Raw genomic sequence first — 18,387 nt, forward strand, 5'->3', positions numbered from 1 at the left:
GACTACAGCTTTTTATTTTTTTGTAGAGACAGAGTTTCCCTATGTTACCCAGGCTATCCCAAACTCCTGGGCTCAAACAGTCCTCCTGCCTTGGCTCCCAAAGTGCTGGGATTACAGATGCAAGCTACCGCACCAAACCCAAAGACCTTTTTAGTGTTCGTGTGTGGCTGATGGGGTCTTTCATGTTGAGTTCAACTTAGGATGGAAATAAATTGATGTCTTCTGACTTTGTAAGATTGCAAAACTTTGAAAAACTTTGTAAGATTACAGACTTCACCCACATACTTCCAAAGCTACCTGCTCAGCCTAAATATATAGAAAATCTTGACTGTCTAAACCCACTACTATACTGAATAACTATCATAAAATAGAACATCAGTGTCAGAAGAACATCAAGATCATCTTAGCCATTTGTTAAAAAGAACGGCCATTTTATATGGATGCGTTTGCCAAAAAATACAGTAATCCTTCTATTTAATATATTCTAGTTCATGTTTATTTTACATATAATTTACTAAGCATATAATGTGCTCTAGAATTATTTTGCTGAAACTTCGTAAAAGTTTGAAAGTCTAAGAATGGAAATCTTACTGCCCTGATGTCCTGTGGTGTTTGGCATGTGCCCTCCCGTCTCCTGACTAATCTCCTGACTTGGGTGGCATGAGGCCCATGCCACCCAAACCTTTCACTTTCCAAAGAGCTAGCCGTCCTCCACCCTGTACCATGGTGTCCTAGCCTGTCTGCATTTGTTAGTGGTGATATTCTTTATGTATAAAAAATTTTTATACCCCCCCCCCCCAAAAAAATGGAAATCTTAAAGCTTGTATGAGTTTTTAGAAATTATTAGGGCAAATTTTACTTTACAGTTGAGGAAACAGGCTTAGGGAAACTAAGTGACTTGTCCCTGAGATTGTTTGTTTGTTTGTTTTTGAGACAAGGTCTCACTCTGTCACCCAGGCTGAGTGCAGTGGCGCGATCTTGGCTCACTGCAACCTTCACCTCCCAGGTTCAAGCAATTATCATGTATCAGCCTCCCAAGTAGCTGGGATTACAGGCGTGTACCCACCATTACCAGATAATTTTTGTATTTTTAGTAGAAACAGGGTTTCACCATGTTGGCCAGACTGGTCTTGAACTCCTGACCTCAAATGATCCACCCACCTCGGCCTCCCAAAGTGCTGGGATTACAGGCATGAGCCACTGCGCCCGGCCTAATTTTTGTATTTTTAGTAGAGATAGGGTTTCACCATGTTGCCCAGGCTGGAGTGCAGTGGCGAGATCTGCAACCTCCGCCTCCCAGGTTCAAGTAATTGTCATGCCTCAGCCTCCCAAATAGCTGAGATTATAGGCGTGCGCCACCACACCCAGCTAATTTTTGTATTTTTATTAGAGACAGGGTTTCACCATGTTGGCCAGGCTAGTCTCAAACTCCTGACCTCAGGTGATCTGCCTGCCTCAGCCTCCCAAAGTGCTGGGATTACAGGCGTGAGCCACTGCACCCAGCTGTCCCTGAGATTTTGTAGCTAGACTGTGGCATGGCCAAAATTGGAATTTTCTGTCTATTGCCCTTTCTACTATGTAAGCTTAATTTATCTAGAAAATTAACTTATGTATAAACATTTTATTCCCTGAAGTTGTTAAGTGAAGTGTTTTTTGTGTTTGTTTTTTGTTTTTTTGTTTTTTTTTTTTTTTGAGACAGAGTTTTCCTCTGTTGCCCAGGCTGGAGTGCAATGGTGTGATCTCGGCTCACTGCAACCTTCACCTCCCAGGCTCAAGCAATTCTCATACCTCCTCCCAAGTAGCTGGGATTAAAGGCATGCACCACCATGCCTGGCTAATTTTTGTAGTTTTGTAGTTTTGGGGGTTTTTTTGAGACAGAGTCACCCAGCCTGGAGTACAGTGGTGTGATCACAGTCCACTGCAGCCTCCATCTCTCAGGCTCAAGTAGTCTTCCCTCCTCAGCCTCCTGAGTAACTGGGACTACATGTATACACCACCACACATGACTAATTTTTGTATTTTTGTAGAGACAAGGTTTCACCATGTTGCCCAGGCTGGTCTCAAATTCCTGAGGTCAAGCAATTCACCCACCTCCGCCTCCCAAAGTGCTGGGATTACAGCCATACACCACCATAGATTTTAATTAATGAAAAATGAATGATTTATATAATCTAATAGGTTATTTTTCTCTATAGGACACAGAAGAATTAGAAAAAGAGATTAGAGAAGAGCTTCCGGTGAATACCTCTAAAACCCGTCCAAAACAGGAAAAAGCTTTTTCCTTGAAGACCATAAGCACTAGTGATCCAGCCGAAGTACTCGTCAAAAATAGCCAGGTAATTTTTAAGAATAATAAAGTTGCTGGGCGCAGTGGCTTACGCCTGTAAACCCAGCACTTTGAGAGGCCAAGGCGGGCAGGTCATGAGGTCAGGAGTTCAAGACCAGCCTGGCCAACATAGTGAAACCCCGTCTCTACCAAAAATACAAAAATTAGCCGGGCACGGTGACGGGAGCCTGTAACCCCAGCTACTTAGGAGGCTGAGGCAGGAGAATCGCTTGAACCTGAGAGGCGGAGGTTGCAGTGAGCCGAGATCACGCCACTGCACTCCGGCCTGGGCAACAGAGCGAGACACTGTCTCAAAAAAAAAAAAAGAAGAATAAAGTTTTGTTGACTCAAGTATTTTATCATAAATATTGTTTTAAGCACTGTGCTAAGCATTTAAAATATAACGACTAATTTCGTCTTCAAAACAATCCCAAGAGAAAGGTAAGACGCATTTTATAAATGAAGCTAGAGAAGTTGAATAACTTGCCCAGAGTCATATAACTATCAGTAGTGAAATCAAGAACCACACTGTACTGTATTTTCTCCTGCTAAATATCTAGGCATACAAGGGATAGACAGCTTAGACATAGAGAAAATATGATTGGTTTCATTTTCCCCCAATATATGTACATAATATGACTATGGTTCAGCCTCCCAAAATGGAACATTTGTTTAAAACTTGGTTATAGGCTCTTGAATGATGTGGCTTCTATGGAAAGTATCTCTATGGCAGAAGGGACCATTTTACAAAAGGCCTAGGTTGGTGACACAAAATCTGATTTCTAATTGGGTAAATTAATTACATCATATGAAAATAAATTCAGGGCTGGGTGTGGTGGCTCACGCCTGTAATCCCAGCACTTTGGGAGGCCGAGGTGGGTGGATCACAAGGTCAGGAGTTCGAGACCAGCCTGGCCAATATGGTGAAACCCCGTCTCTACTAAAAATACAAAAATTGGCCAAGCGTGGTGGCAGGCGCCTGTAATCCCAGCTACCTGAGAGGCTGAGGCAGGAGAATCACTTGAACCCAGGAGGCAGAGGTTGCAGTGAGCCAGGATCACGCTACCGCACTCCAGCCTGGGCGACAAAGTGAGATTCCATCTCCTAAATAAGCAACCAGGTGCAGTGGCTCAGGCCTGTAGTCCCAACACTTTGGGAGGCCAAGGCAGGAGGATCGCTTGAGTCCGGGAGTTTGAGACCAGCCTGGGCAACATGGCTAGACTCAGTATTTACAAAAAGCACAAAAATTAGCTTGGGTGTCGTGTTGTGTGTTTGTAGTCCCAGCTACTCGGGAGACTGAGTGGGAAGACCACTTGAGCCCAGGAGGTCGAGGCTGCAGTCAGCTGTAATTGCGCCACTGCACTCCAGCCTGGGCGACAAAGTGAGACTTTGTAAAAAAGAATATATGTATATATTTTATGTATGTGTGTATAATAAATAGCAAAGGATCTATTTGACTTTTTTTTTTTTTTTTTTGAGACAGAGTCTCGCTCTATTGCCCAGGCTGGAGTGCAGTGATGCAATCCGCAATCTCGGCTCGCTGCAACCTCTGCCTCCCTGGTTCAGGAGATTTTCCTGCCTCAGCCTCCGGAGTAGCTGGGATTACAGGCGCACGCCACCACCCCCGGCTAATTTTTGTATTTTTAGTAGAGACGGGGTTTCACCATGTTGGTCAGGCTGGTCTCGAACTCCTGACCTCAAGTGATCCGCCTGCCTCAGCCTCCCAAAGTACTGGGATTACAGGCATGAGCCACCATGCCCGGCCTCTGTTTGATATTTTTATATTAAATCATTTTCAGAAGCCATTTTATGAAGAATATTTGATCCGTTCTGTGACTTAATGTAGATAAGTGAGAGAATAGACGGGAAAAGGAGACTAAAAATAAGTAACAATAAAACTTCTGGATATGAAATAAATACAGGGAACACTAAGAAAGGTAAAGAAACTAGGCAACATAAATACAACCTCAGGGCCGGCCACGGTGGCTCACGCCTGTAATCCCAGCAGTTTGGGAGGTTGAGATGGGTAGATCACTTGAGCTCAGGAGTTCGAGACCAGCCTGGGCAGCGTGGTGAAACCCCCGTCTCTACCAAAAATACAAAAAAATAGCTGGATGTGGTGGTGTGCACCTGTGGTCCCAGGTACTTGGGGGACTGAGGTGGGAGGATCATGTGAGCCCAGGAGGCAGAGGTTGCAGTGAATGAAGATCACGCCACTACACTCCAGCCTGGGTGACAGAGTGAGACCCTGTCACACACACATACACACACACACACACACACACACAAAAATACAAACTTCAGATACCTGGAATAGGAAGAAGGAATCCTAGTAATTTCTTGGGCTCACACCATTTCCTCTTGTATCCTTATCCCATTTTGCTTTCTTGAATCTATGGGCCCTGGAAGAATAGGGGCAAAAGAAGCATTACTTACCCTTCTTTCTATGTTCAGGATAATGATCACAGATAGAGCTAATAGGTGAAATGATCTTCTACTCATCTCTCACAACCCGAAGGCACTCCAAATTACTGACGTTCTTATCATTACCAGGTCCTGATCATTTATTAATGGATATGCTTCAGTGAGGCAAATCAGTTAGTTTACCTCCTTTCTGCTTCCAGGCTGTAGAGAAGTAAGGCTCAAGAGTCTAGGCTCTGCGTTAAGCATTCTAATTTCACTACCACTGAAAATTTGTACCTGAGTGTTACCAGTTGCTTGAGTCAGTAGGACTGGTAACCACAGTGTGCTTGTAGGAGACAGAAGCTGTTGCTGCTGCTATTTGAGAAATTCTTACCTGTTGGGAAGGAGATTAGGAGTTGTCATCTACTGGTAGTTCAGAAGTTAGCTATTTTCCTTCTGTTTTTCACAAAAATTTTTGAAGCGTTCTGAGTTGGTGGAAATGGACAACCACCATTGAATCACTAATAAGTATAAAATCAGCCAGTCTCAGTGGTTCACGCCTATAATCCCAGCTACGCAGGAGGTTGAAGTGGGAGGACTGCTTGAGCCCAGGAGGTCAAGGCTGCAGTGAGCTGTTTTGTGCCTCTGCACTCTAGGCTAGGCCATAGAGCGATACTCTGTCTCAAAAAAGAAAAGTATAAAATCATCTTATTTATATGAAACTTAAGAATATAAAAGTTAGGCCGGGTGTGGTTGCTCACGCCTATAATCCCAGCACTTTGGGAGGCTGAGGCAGGCGGATCACGAAGTCAAGAGACCGAGACCATCCTGGCTAACACGGTAAAACCTTGTCTCTACTAAAAACACAAAAAAATTAGCCGGGCGTGATGGCACGTGCCTGTAGTCCCAGCTACTCAGGAGGCTGAGGCAGGAGAATCGCTTGAACCCGGGAGGCGGAGGTTGCAGTGAGCCAAGATTGTGCCACTGTACTCCATCCTGGGCGACAGAGCGAGACTCCACCTCAAAAAAAAAGTTAATGAAAATGAAATTTTTCATTTCTATTTGAAATTCAGTAGACATTTTATAATTTCATACCTTCATTTTTATCTCAACATATATTCATAAATGTTGTAGGTGATGATTGATTTGGCTGTATCACTAGAGGGCAGGTATGAGTTACATTGTTTATCTGGAAACCATATTAGTATTGAATTGCTGCTAAACCACCTCTTGGTATTACTGTGATATTTAAACTTTATTTGAAAATTTCACCAAAAAACTGGTGATGATTTTTTCCTAAAATAGCCTATCAAGACTCTTCCACCTGCTACTTCTACCGAGCCATCTGTAATCTTATCAAAAAGTGATTCTGACAAGAGCTCTTCCCAAGTGCCGCCAATACTACAAGAGACAGATAAATCCAAGTCAAATACCAAGCAAAATAGTGTGCCTCCTTCACAGAGTAAGTAATCCTTATTTTTTGTTCCTTTGTACTGTTCACATTTTTCATGTGTTAATGTTCTGATCTTAAAAGTCTAATGGAGGCCGGGCGCAGTGGCTCACACCTGTAATCCCAGCATTTTGGGAGGCTGAGGCGGGCGGATCACTAGGTCAGGAGATCGAGACCATCCTGGCTAACACGGTGAAACCCCATCTCTACTAAAAATACAACAAATTAGCCGGGTGTGGTGGTGGGCACCTGTAGTCCCAGCTACTCAGGAGGCTGAGGCAGGAGAATGGCGTGAACCCGGGAGGCGGAGCTTGCAGTGAGCCAAGATCTTGCCACTGCACTCCAGCCTGGGCGACAGAGCAACACTCCATCTCAAAAAAAAAAAAAAAAAAAAAAAAAAGCTAAATTTTTTGGACGTTTGTCTACTTAAGTTGTGAAGGCCAAGTTGTTAAAATAACTGAAGGAGGCTGGGTTGCCGTGCCTCACACCTGTAATCCCAGCACTTTGGGAGGCTGAGGTGGGTGGATCACTTGAGGTCAGAAGTTCAAGACCAGCGTGGCCAACATGGCAAAACCCCGTCTCTACTAAAAATACAAAAATTAGCTGGGTGTGCTGGCAGAACATCTGTAATATCACAGGTACTTGGGAGGCTGAGGCAGGAGAATCGCTTGAATGCGGGAGGCGGAGGTTGTAGTGAGCGAAGATTGCGCCATTGTACTCCAGCCTGGGTGACAGAGCGAGACTCAATAAATAAATAAATGATCAATCTATCTATCTATCTCTGAAGGAGAGAATACATTGCTGAGAACAGAGAGGGAGAACTTTCATGCCTGCCTGCTTGTCTATGTGGTCCCTCTCCCTTTTTCTCTGCACATGTTCTTGAGGCTACAAATTATTCTATGCTTTTTTTCCTCCTTTACTCTCTTCAGCTACCTTTAGTATCCATTTTACCCATTTTTCTCTTTTATTAGTTAGGTTGAGCCATATTAAATAACAGTTTTTTTGGGTCAAAACTGGTTGAATATCAGCAGTTCCATATAGTTCAACCTAATAATACCATTGAAAGGAAAGGAGGGAAGAAGACATAGAATAACTTAAAATATATAACGAGGGCTTGAAAACTTAAACATAAAATTTGAGTATTTTAAAACATTGTTTCATGGTTACTACTTTTATATTATTGAGACGTAACAGTATTTACTATCCTTCTAATTTTTTTCTTCGTTTTCCCCCCTTTTTCTTTTTTAGCCAAGTCTGAAACTAGCTGGGAATCTCCCAAACAAATAAAAAAGAAGAAAAAAGCCAGACGAGAAACGTGAAATTTTTTTTCCTGAATCGGACATGTGTTTGCAAACACTGTCTTGAAGATTATGCTGTTTATGCAATAATTTGTGAACATGTACAGAGTTTTATATAAATTTAAACCAATTTTTAAAACAAAACTGCGGACACAACCACCATAAAAATGGAATCAAAAGAAAGTTAATTTATGAAATTAAGAGGTCAGCAGAATATACTCAGTGATGGAAGACACTTGGGAAAGTCTTTTTAATTGAACAAGAACGATCTTAATTTAAGAATATTATCCTGGTTTAACAACAGTGCCCTGTTTACAACAGATTGTGCCCTATCTCATCTGCAGCCGAGGAATAAAGGATTCTGATTAGAAAGAGGGTTGCCTACAAATTAGTAAGCAATTCCTTGGATCTTATGCACAGAACTTGTACCATTTGAATCTGTTTTATGCTTAAATCAAAGTGCTTTGATCAAATGCATAACCTGCCATATCTTTACATATTTGTTGGTAGCAATTTGTATTAAAGAAATCACAAGTGCAAATAAAAAGTCATTTATCATTTGTTTAACTAAACTGTCATGGTTTAGTTTACAATTTTTAAAAAGTTCTTAAAATACTGAAAACGCAGTTGACACTTGTATGGCTTATGAAGTTATTTTTGATAGTCTTACATTACTTGAATTGTTCAAAGTACAGTATATTTTAAATTAAGAAAAGTGAACTATATGTATTTGTTTTATACATTTAAGGCTTAGACTCATAAATAATGCTATTGTTTATGATTTGAAAACTTTCAGGCAAAATCCAATTTACATTTTTCCTTTCCCTAGCAATTACTTTTTTCCAGCTTCAACTCTTCTTAGTTACTAATACTTTTTTGACTTTAAAAATGAAATCATTCACAAACTTTTGGTATATGATGGAGAATGAAAAACTAGAGTCAGACAGCTTTAATTGACATTGTCAAGACCTCCAGTTATCAGGAATACATTTTTTTACTGCCTTAACCTGTAGTGCGTAGAATATGCATCAATTTCTTGAAGGGGATTCATGTTTTTATAAGAATTTTCATGTAATTATTGCAATTGTGGTCAAAAAAGGAACGTTTCCTGCTTGAAATTATATTGATTTAAATGATGTGTGAGATGTTTCACCATTTTCAGGCACTGTGTAATTCTATTGTAATAAACTGGCAGGTATCTTTGTAACTATAAATAGTGCATGCTCAGCCATGTACACTGTAAATAGCCTTTACCAAACGTGTTTGACAAGGACCATAATTAACATCACTTAGTGAATTGTGATAAAGAAAAAAAAGCCATGATTTATTCGATGTGATTGGCTTGTTTTTATGTGGCGCCAAGAATGAACCTGTTTAACAGCTGTAACCAATGGTACTGATCTATCCATCCAATGTTGTCATATTTGACTGTGGTTCAACAGTATTGCGTTGTCAGGCTAGGAAAGCTAAACAAACAAAATGGTTTTAGTTTTGCTGAAGACTGGCCTTATTAATGGACAGCTTTCCTAACAAGAGATTATTAACTTTTATCAGGTGTTAACATCTCTTTCAGGAACATGGCAGTATGTTTACATGTCAGAAGTTTTGTTTAATTCTATGGTATTTCTAAATTGACTTGTTTAAATAAATTCAGCAAATGGATAGCATTGTTTTTTATTTGCTTCACTATGGGGGTAGATAATAGCTAAAGAGCCAAGGATGAATTTCTTCAAATGACTTTATTCTGTTAGCTTTACATAGGTGTTGGAGGATTCCTAAGGTGTCAGCATTTTGTAAAGGTACCACAAAGGAGAATTTGATAGGGAATCTAATTTTAGAATGTGCCAAATGGTCTGTGCTCAACAATATAATTGAACTCTCTCAACTCTACCTCACCATTTCTTTATCTTAAAATTCTGTTGGCTATGTCAAACGTTGGATTTTATTTCTGCAGCCTAGTATCTCCCCATTCTACCACCTATGCCAGACGTTAAAGACGCAGATGTTTTGAGGAGAATGGCATTGTGGAGATGCAGAGATGCATTGCTAAGTTGAGGTGGATCCAGTATAGAGATACCTCTATTTCTTCTTTCTGGCTCAAGAGCTAGGACTTGGATTTTGTTTTAAGAGATGGCAGCTGGCCAGGTGCAGTGGCTCACGTCTGTAATCCCAGCACTTTGGGAGGCCGAGGCAGGTGGATCACGAGGTCAGGAATTCAAGACCAGCCTGGCCAAGAGGGTGAAACCCCGTCTTTACTAAAAATACAAAAAAAAATTAGCTGGGTGTGGTGGCGGGCTCCTGTAATCCCAGCTACTCAGGAGGTTAAGGCAGAGAATCATTTGAACCCAGGAGACGGAGGTTGCAAAGCCAAGATCGTGCCACTGCACTCCAGCCTGGGCAAGAGAAGGAGACTCTGTCTCAAAAAAAATAAAAAAATTAAAAAAAGATGGCAGCTATATAAATGATATAATTAATTACATTCTCTTTCACATGCATGAGGTGCAAACTCTGTCACAAAGTATTTTAATTACCTTTTACCTTGTTTCATAGATCTTTATGTGACATAAAAACAGTTTCTGGCATGGCACGGTGGCTCACGCCTGTAATCCTAGCACTTTGGGAGGCTGAGGCAGGTGGATCACCTGAGGTCAGGAGTTTGAGACCAGCCTGGCCAATATGGTGAAACCCCATCTCTACAAAATTTGCAAAAAGTAGATGGGTATGGTAGCAGACGCCTGTAATCCCAGCTACTCAGGAGGTTGAGGCAGAGAATCGCTTGAACCCGGGGGGTGGAGGTTGCAGTGAGCCGAGATGCGCCACTGCACTCCAGCATGAAAGACAGAGCGAGACTCAATCTCAAAAAAAACAGTTTCTGGCACCTGGACAGGAACTGGTTTCCATCATCAACTCAGAAAGCACTAAAATCTAGGTGATGATTCAGGGAGGAGCAGGGGAAGACAGCCTGCTATGGCGGCATGAATAAGATGCTTCCAGAACTAGTAGGGAAATAACTAACGTCTTCAGGCTTTATCAGGCCTGGAGGGGAACCTTGCTCATGTTAGCAAGAAAAGTGTCTTAGAGAAGCCACTCAAAAGGCTCCCTAATCCAGCCTGTCTCCACATACATACTAAAAATTCTTCCCTACTCTGAGGCAGGGTGTAGTGGTTTAGGGGTTTCTCCAGACTGGAATCCTACCTATCTGTACCGACAATTAAGCAAACAACAGTTGAGAGAGTCCAAAAAAAAAGTATTAAAATGTGATTGATGTAATTTACCATGTTTACTTTATGCATGCATTTTATTGGGGAGGGGAGGTCAGAATAATTCACCCAAATCTAATGGTCTTATTTCATAGGCTAATCTGGTTTATATTTGCATTAAAGATACTGGAGGGCATTATTTACAGAGTTTAGTTTTTCTTAATTAAAAACAGTCCTCTTAATATAGCGTGAAATATCTTTCAAAATTTAGAGTTTAGGTTTAAGATGTCTACTAGATATCTTTAAGATTTTCCTGTAAACTCACTGCACAAACTGGAATTACTTTCCAAAAGACTTAGGGAATGCAAATATGTTATTTGTAAGATGCATTGAGTATTGTAAATAAAACAAACCATTTTTGATTTGTTTAAATTGCTCGTTACAGTTCTCTTGTGGGAAGGGACTTTGTCAGTCATTTTGCATCTTAAGCTAGACTAAACTTTTTGTTGTTGTTGTTGTTGTTTTCCTAAAACCATAGGTGCAAGCTTTGCCGCTGGGAAGTCATATTGAATTAAGCACTTTTGAAAATGTCACCGTTTGTGACACACAATGTTCTCTACAGAAAACTTCTTCTATCTTACGTCATTTTAGCAGTAGATGTAACTGCCTGACACCAGGTGCAATATGTCATTTGCATCAGCCTTTTCAGTTAAGGAAATTAAACTAAAACTTGGCATGCATATTAGTTAGTATGTATGGGTTTGGCTGTGTCCCCAAACAATAATTGCTTGTACAAGATAGAAGTTTGTTTCTCAGCTGGGCATGGTGGCTCATGCCTGTAATCTAAGCTCTTTGGGAGGCCAACATGGAAGGATTGTTTGAACCCGGGAGTTTGAAACCATCCTGAGCAATATAGTGAGACCCCCATCTCGACAAAAAAAAAAAAAAATTAAAAAACAAAAAAAAGATTGTTTCTCTTTCATATAAAAGCTTGGGAAGGTAATCCAGAGCCCATATGACATTATGCAGGGTCAGGGATCCAGGTTCTTTCTATATTGTTCCTCCTCATTCTCAAACTGTGGCTTTTTTTTTTTCTTTTAATGAGATAGGGTCTCATTCTGTTGCCCAGGCTGGAGTGCAGTGGCACACTTCTAGCTCACTTCAGCCTGGAACTCCTGGGCTTGAGCTATATTCTCCCATTTTAGCCTCAGCCTCCAGAGTACCTGGGACTACAGGTACACACCACCATGCCTGGCTAAATTTTTTTTGGTAGAGATGAGGTCATGCTATGTTGCCCAGGCTGGCCTTGAACTCCTGGGCTTAAGTGATCCTCCTGCCTTGGCCTCCCAAAGTGCTAGTGTTACAGGTGTGAGCCACCATACCTGGCCAACATGTGGCTTTCAATTCTTACTTGAAGACAGCTGCTCTAGCTAGAAACTTCCTATCAGCATTTGAGCCAGCTGGTAGAGGGGATTACCTCCCCCACCCCCAAGAACACTTCCTAGAAGCTACACACAATACATAAACTTCAATTTCAAACAGTTGCTTGGTCCCACCAGCCATGAAGCTGGATGGGATGTAATATTCTATCTGGGTTGTCATGGGCCAAATTAACATGTTTGGATTCTGTTAGGAAGAAGAGAATTGGATAATGGGCACCTCTAACAGTGTCTGTCAGAGTTGACATACATTGTGTATCTCCCGCACCAAAGCATTTTTGAGATCAAGTATTCTTCCAGCTGAGCAGAAATTTGGAAGGCTATTCAGTGCTACTTAGTGTAGCAGCTAATAATGTTCCAACTTCTATATGACAGTTTGTTTTTTGTTTTTTGTTTTTTTCTAGAGACGGGGTCTCATCGTTGCCCAGGCTGGTCTCCAATTCCTGGGCTCAAGCAATCCTCCTGCCTCAGCCTCCTAAATGCTGGGATTACAGGCATGACCCACTGTGCCCAGTCAATATATAATAGATTTTAGAAGAAATTTCTGCCACTCAGTGACTGCTTTAAATTCTAGAGACAGAGGCTGAGAGAAACTTAGTAGCCTGCCTGCGCATACTGCAAGTACAGATTATATAACAAGTTGAAAGAGAATCACCCTGGTATATAATCTTTTAAAACATGAAAAAGGCATTACTATTGTTCTGGTCTAAGTACTCTACCAGGACAATGATTTCTAACCCTAGCATCACGACATGTATATAGTGTGTTGTAAGACATTTGCCAGCTAATAGTTACAGTACTGAAGCTTGTGAATATGTTAATTGAGAAAACTTTAAGCAGGTTCAAGGTTATCCCATGATAGTAGCATTCTTGTTTGTATATATGTGCTTTCCTTTTTTATTTGTATCAAGGCATTTAAAATGAATATATGTAACATGTACCTAAGTTTTAAAAGCATAATAAAATGAACACATCTGAAACCACCATTCTGCTCAAGAAATATAACATTACTTAAGAAATACAGTGTTACAAGGGGATACTGGGAACCAGCTTGACTTGTAACAGGATTAGAGGGGGAAAGGCTTGGGTGAAAATGACTGTTCTCAAGTGCCTCACCTGGCACAGGCCCTTTTTGGTACCAACAGAGGCTTACAGTCCCAGGAAACATCTAGCCTGATCTCAGAAAGGTTTAATGGCAACTTCATTGCCACTCCACCCTCAAGACATTTCACGATACACTGGGAAATTGTTTTAATAAGTACACAGGGGCACTGTGAATGTGAATGGTGCCCCAATTTGCATAGTGCACAACTCGACATGGCAGCCTTTCCCTGACGAAGGGGCATAGATCACAAGATAGATGTCACTTCTAGACAGCTTTGCCCCACTCAGAAAAGCAGCAAGTGCCCTTTAGGCACTTAGAGTGAGGGTTCCTCTGAGGTTTGTTGTGGGGCTGGAGACTCTTGACAGACACCAAAGGAGGTCTTATGGCAAACAGCTATTAGTAACAGGATAGTGAGATTACCAGAAATTCCTTTTTTTTCTTTTTTTTTTCTTTTTTTTTGAGGCAAAGTCTCGCTCTGTTGCTCAGGTGCTCAGGCTGGAGTGCAGTGACACATTCTCGGTTCGCTGCGACCTCTGTCTTCCAGGTTCAAGCGATTCTCCTGCCTCAGCCTCCCGAGTAGCTAGGATTACAGGTGCATGCCACCACGCTTGGCTAATTTTTTGTGATTTTAGTAGAGACAGGGTTTTGCCATGTTGGCCAGGCTGGTCTCAAACTCCTGACCTCAAGTGATCCGGGTGCCTCTGCCTCCCAAAGCGCTGGGATTACAGGCATAAGCCACTGGGTCTGGCCCATTTTTTTTTAACAGACAGGAGCTTCCTCTGTCTACCAGGCTGGAGTGCAGTGGCACAATCACGGCTCACTGCAGCCTCAAACTCCTGGGCTCAAGCGATCCTCCTGCCTCAGCCTCCTGAGTAGCTGGGACTACAAGCACCCACCACCACACCTGGATAATTATATCTTTTATAGAGACAGGGTCTTGCTTTGTTGCCCAGGCCAGTCCCAAACTTCTGGGCTCAAGCAATCCACCCACCTCAGCCTCAAACTGCTGAGATTAACAGGCATAAGCCACTGCATCCAGCCTGAATTTTTTAAAAATACCTCAAAGATCATGAAAATAATTTAGGCCAGGAGCGGTGGCTCACACCTGCAATCCTAGCACTTTGGGAGACCAAGACAGGAGGATCACCTGAGGTCAGGAGTTCAAGACCAGCCTGGCCAACATGGTGTAACCCCATCTCTACTAAAATACAAAAATTAGCTGGGCATGGTGGTGGGTGCCTGTAATCCCAGCTACTCGGGAGGCTGAGACGGGAGAATCGCTTGAACCTGGGAGACAGTGGTTGCAGTAAGCCAAGATGGTGCCACTGCACTCCAGCCTGGGTGGCTGAGTGAGACTTCATCTCAAAAATAAATAAACAATCTGAGAAAGATCAAGTAAGGAAAAAATAATGGGCAGTGGTGGGAAGGAGCAGAGGGCTAGTTTTAGGAATAAAATATTAGAATAAAATATAAAACAGCTTGCATCAGTAAGTATTCTTTGTTGTAAAACCCAGAATCTGCTCTGGCAAGGTCAAGCTGAAAAGGAATCTAGAAGGACCAGAGATCCAGGCCCTTTCACCATCAAGAATAACACCTAAGACCAGGTGCAGTGACTCACTCCTGTAATCCCAGCACTTTGGGAGGCCGAGGCAGATGGATCACCTGAGGTCAGGATTTCGAGACCAGCCTGGCTGACATGGCGAAACCCCGTCTCTACTAAAAATACGAAAATTAGCCAGGTGTCTGGCATATGCCTGTAATCCCAGCTACTCAGGAGCTGAAGCAGGAGAATCACTTGAAGCCAGGAGGTGGAGGTCGCAGTGAGCCGAGATCGTGCCATTGCACTCCAGCCTGGGAGACACAGCGAGACTCCATCTCAAAAAAAAAAAAAAAAAGAAAAGAGAGAGAGCAAGAATAACACCTAGCCATTTTAGAGGCTGCTCTAGCAAAGACAATCCACTCATCAGCTCCTGAGGATGCTTGGGACTGAATGCCAGCAGCTCCATCCCTGCTGCTGATGATGATGAATAGTTGGATGCCACTCCACCATGCTTGCCAAACTAGATTCTGCTCAGGCGTACACCCTGTCCTTGCTCCTTTCTTAGTGTTTCTCAGGGGCTAGGTCATACCCATGTCTGTGTCAAGCAGCGAGGGAGACAGAATGAATTTGGGGAACTCCAGATGGAAAGGATATTCAAGATATGCTAATTGAGCTGGGCGCGGTGGCTCATGCCTGTAATCCCAGCACTTTGGGAAGCCGAAGTGGACTGATAATGAGGTTAAGAGATGAGACCATCCTGGCCAACATGGTGAAACCCCGTCTCTACTAAAAATACAAAAATTAGCTGGGTGTGGTGGCACACGCCTGTAATCCCAGCTATTCAGGAGGCTGAGGCAGGAAAATCGCTGAACCTGGGAGGTGGAGGTTGCAGTGAGCTGAGATCACGCCACTGCACTCCAGCCTGGCAACAGAGCGAGACTCCATCTCAAAAATAAAAATAAAAATAAAAAAGATATATTTATTGAACAGCTAAAACCCAATTAACATGCACTCTACCAATGGAATCTAATAAATTCTTAACAAAAGGGATAGTCAAATTGGTCAGGAGAACCAGAGTATGGAACCCAGAAATAGATGGGAATTTTGTATACAACTTAAGTAGTGTTTTAGTTGAGAAGTAATTAAACTAATTAGTGACTTACTTAATAGATGGTACTGGCACTACTTATTTGGAAGTAAATAAATCTGGGACCCTGTCATACATATTAGGAAAAAAAAACTTTAAAGATAATACAGGGAGCTATATGTATAACCTAGGGATCAGGAAGATAGATATTTTTTCGTAACACTTAAGTTCTGTTAAACTTGAAGGAGATTCTTTTTTTTTTTTTTTTTGATATAGAGTCTTGCTCTGTCGCCCAGGCTGGAGTACTGTGGCACAATCTTGGCTCACTGCAAGCTCCGCCTCCCGGGTTCAAGCGATCCTCCTGCCTCAGCCTCCCGAGTAGCTGGGACTACAGGTGCGTGCCACCACGCCCAGCTAATTTTTTGTATTTTTTAGTAGAGACGGGGTTTCACTGTGTTAGCCAGAATGGTCTCAATCTCCTGGCTTCATGATCCGCCCGCCTCGGCCTCCCAGAGTGCTGGGATTACAGGCGTGAGCCACTGCGCCCGGCCAGGAGAGAGATTCTTAACCAAGACTGGAAACGCAGAAGCTATAAAAGAAAAGATGGGGCCGGGCGCAGTGGCTCATGCCTGTAATCCTAGCACTTTGGGAGGCCTAGGCAGGCAAATCACGAGGTCAGGAGTTCGAGACCAGCCTGGCCAACATGGTGAAACTACGCCTCTACTAAAAATACAAAAAATTAGCTGGGCATAGTGGCAGGTGCCTGTAATCCCAGCTACTCGGGAGGCTGAGGCAGGAGAATCGCTTGAACCCGGGAGGCAGAGGTTGCAGTGAGCCTAGATCTCACCATTACACTCCAGCCTGGGCAACAGAGTGAGACTCTATCTCAAAAAAAAGAAAAAAAAGAAAAGATGGGCCAGGTGAGGTAGCTCACGCCTGTAATTCCAGCACTTTGGAAGGCCAAGGCAGCCAGATCACAAGGTTGGGAGTATGAGACCAGCCTGGGCAACATGGCAAAACCCTGTCTCTATAAAAAATACAAATGTGGTGGGGTGCGCCTGCAGTCCCAGCCACTCAGGAGGCTGAGGCACGAGAATCACTTGAACCCAGGAGGCGGAGGTTGCGGTGAGCCGAGATCACGTCATTGCACTCCAGCCTGGGTGACAGAGCAAGACTGTCTCAAAAAAAAAAAAAAGAAAGAAAAAAAAGAAAAGATGGCTATATTTAACTGTATACAATTTTTAAATTATTATTATTATTATTTGAGAAGGAGTCTCGCTCTGTTGCCCAGGTTGCAGTGCAGTGGCACAACCTCAGCTCACTGCAACCTCCACCTCCTGGGTTCAAGGGTTTCTCCTGCCTCAGCCTCCTGAGTAGCTGAGATTACAGGTGCCAGCCACCAACACCCGATTAATTTTTGTATTTTAGTAGAGACGGGGTTTCACCATGTTGGCCAGGCTGTTCTCAAACTCCTGGCCTCATGTGATCCACTCACCTTGACCTCCCAAAGTGCTGGGATAACAGGCGTGAGCCACCGTGCCTGGCAATTTTTTTTGTTTGTTTTTTTTTGGAGACAGAGTTTCACTCTGTCTCCCAGGCTGGAGTGCAGTGGCACAATCTCGGCTTACTGCAACCACTGCCTCCCGGGTTCAAGCAATTCTCCTGCCTCAGCCTCCTGCGTCGCTGGGATTACAGGCATGCACTACCACACCCAGCTAATTTTTGTATTTTTAGTAGAGACAGGGTTTCACCGTGTTGGTCAGACTGGTCTCGGACACCTGACCTCATGATCTGCCCTCCTCAGCCTCCCAAAGTGCTGGGATTAAGATGCGAGCCACCACACCCGGCCATGCCCAGCAATTTTTTATAAACTTTTAAAATGTTTTATTTTGAAAACATTAGAGGCCAGACACTCCATTGCTCTCCAGCCTGGGTGACAGACTAAGACTCTGTCTCAAAAAATAAGTAAGTAAATAACATAAAATAAAATAAAATAGAATGTGCAACACTGTTGATAGATTACAAGCTAATACTTTCTAAAATACATAAAGATAATTGACAAAGGGGAAACAACACAAGAGAAAAATAAGCAGATGAGAATAAGCAGTCCAAGAATAAACAATACAAAATGTTCATCAAACATATTTTTAAATGTTTAAATTTACTAGTACCAAGAAAATACAAATTAAAGTAAGAATGAGCCAGCTATCACTTCGTGCCCATCAGACTGGCAAGAGTTTCTAAGAAAAAAGCTGTAACTCCAGCTGCTAATAGGGATACAGAGAAAGTGTATTCATTCACTGCAAGCAGCAGGATAAATTACTACAATCCTTTGGGAGTGCAATCAGCTACCTTTTTTTTTTTTTTTTAAGATGGAGTCTCGCCTGTCGCCCGGGCTGGAGTACAATTGCAAGATCTCAGCTCACTGCAACCTCCACCTCCGGGGTTCGAACGATTCTCCTGCCTCAGCCTCCCGAGTAACTGGGATTACAGGCACCGGCCACCACACCCGGCCAATTTTTGTATTTTTAGTAGAGAT

At 42.6% G+C, this 18,387-nt stretch overlaps 1 protein-coding gene and 1 long non-coding RNA gene across 7 annotated transcripts in view; one reads left to right on the forward strand and one right to left on the reverse strand.

Moving 5' to 3' along the window:
* Positions 1 to 13,102, forward strand: part of MTDH (metadherin) — an 85,591-nt gene extending 72,489 nt beyond the window's left edge. For 2 of the 4 annotated variants that reach the window (XM_002819305.6, XM_009243973.4), the window contains 3 exons: positions 2,196 to 2,336; positions 6,035 to 6,191; positions 7,428 to 13,102. In XM_002819305.6, coding sequence (XP_002819351.3) covers positions 2,196 to 2,336; positions 6,035 to 6,191; positions 7,428 to 7,498 — 369 coding nt within the window. In that variant the 3' untranslated portion in view covers positions 7,499 to 13,102. The remainder of the gene's footprint in view (positions 1 to 2,195; positions 2,337 to 6,034; positions 6,192 to 7,427) is intronic. The other 2 variants (XM_054519189.2, XM_054519191.2) reach the window with 1 other exon arrangement.
* The window catches only part of LOC129047699 (uncharacterized), a 53,791-nt gene that overhangs the window by 2,869 nt on the left and 32,535 nt on the right, over positions 1 to 18,387 (reverse strand). For 2 of the 3 annotated variants that reach the window (XR_008509414.2, XR_010140984.1), the window contains exon 3: positions 4,635 to 4,728. This is a non-coding gene — a long non-coding RNA (uncharacterized LOC129047699). Of the gene's footprint in view, positions 1 to 4,634; positions 4,729 to 5,123; positions 5,412 to 18,387 lie in introns of those variants that run through there. The other variant, XR_008509413.2, reaches the window with a different exon arrangement.

This window comes from Pongo abelii, chromosome 7 (genome assembly GCF_028885655.2).
Source record: "Pongo abelii isolate AG06213 chromosome 7, NHGRI_mPonAbe1-v2.0_pri, whole genome shotgun sequence".
Taxonomy (NCBI): Eukaryota; Metazoa; Chordata; class Mammalia; order Primates; family Hominidae; genus Pongo; species Pongo abelii.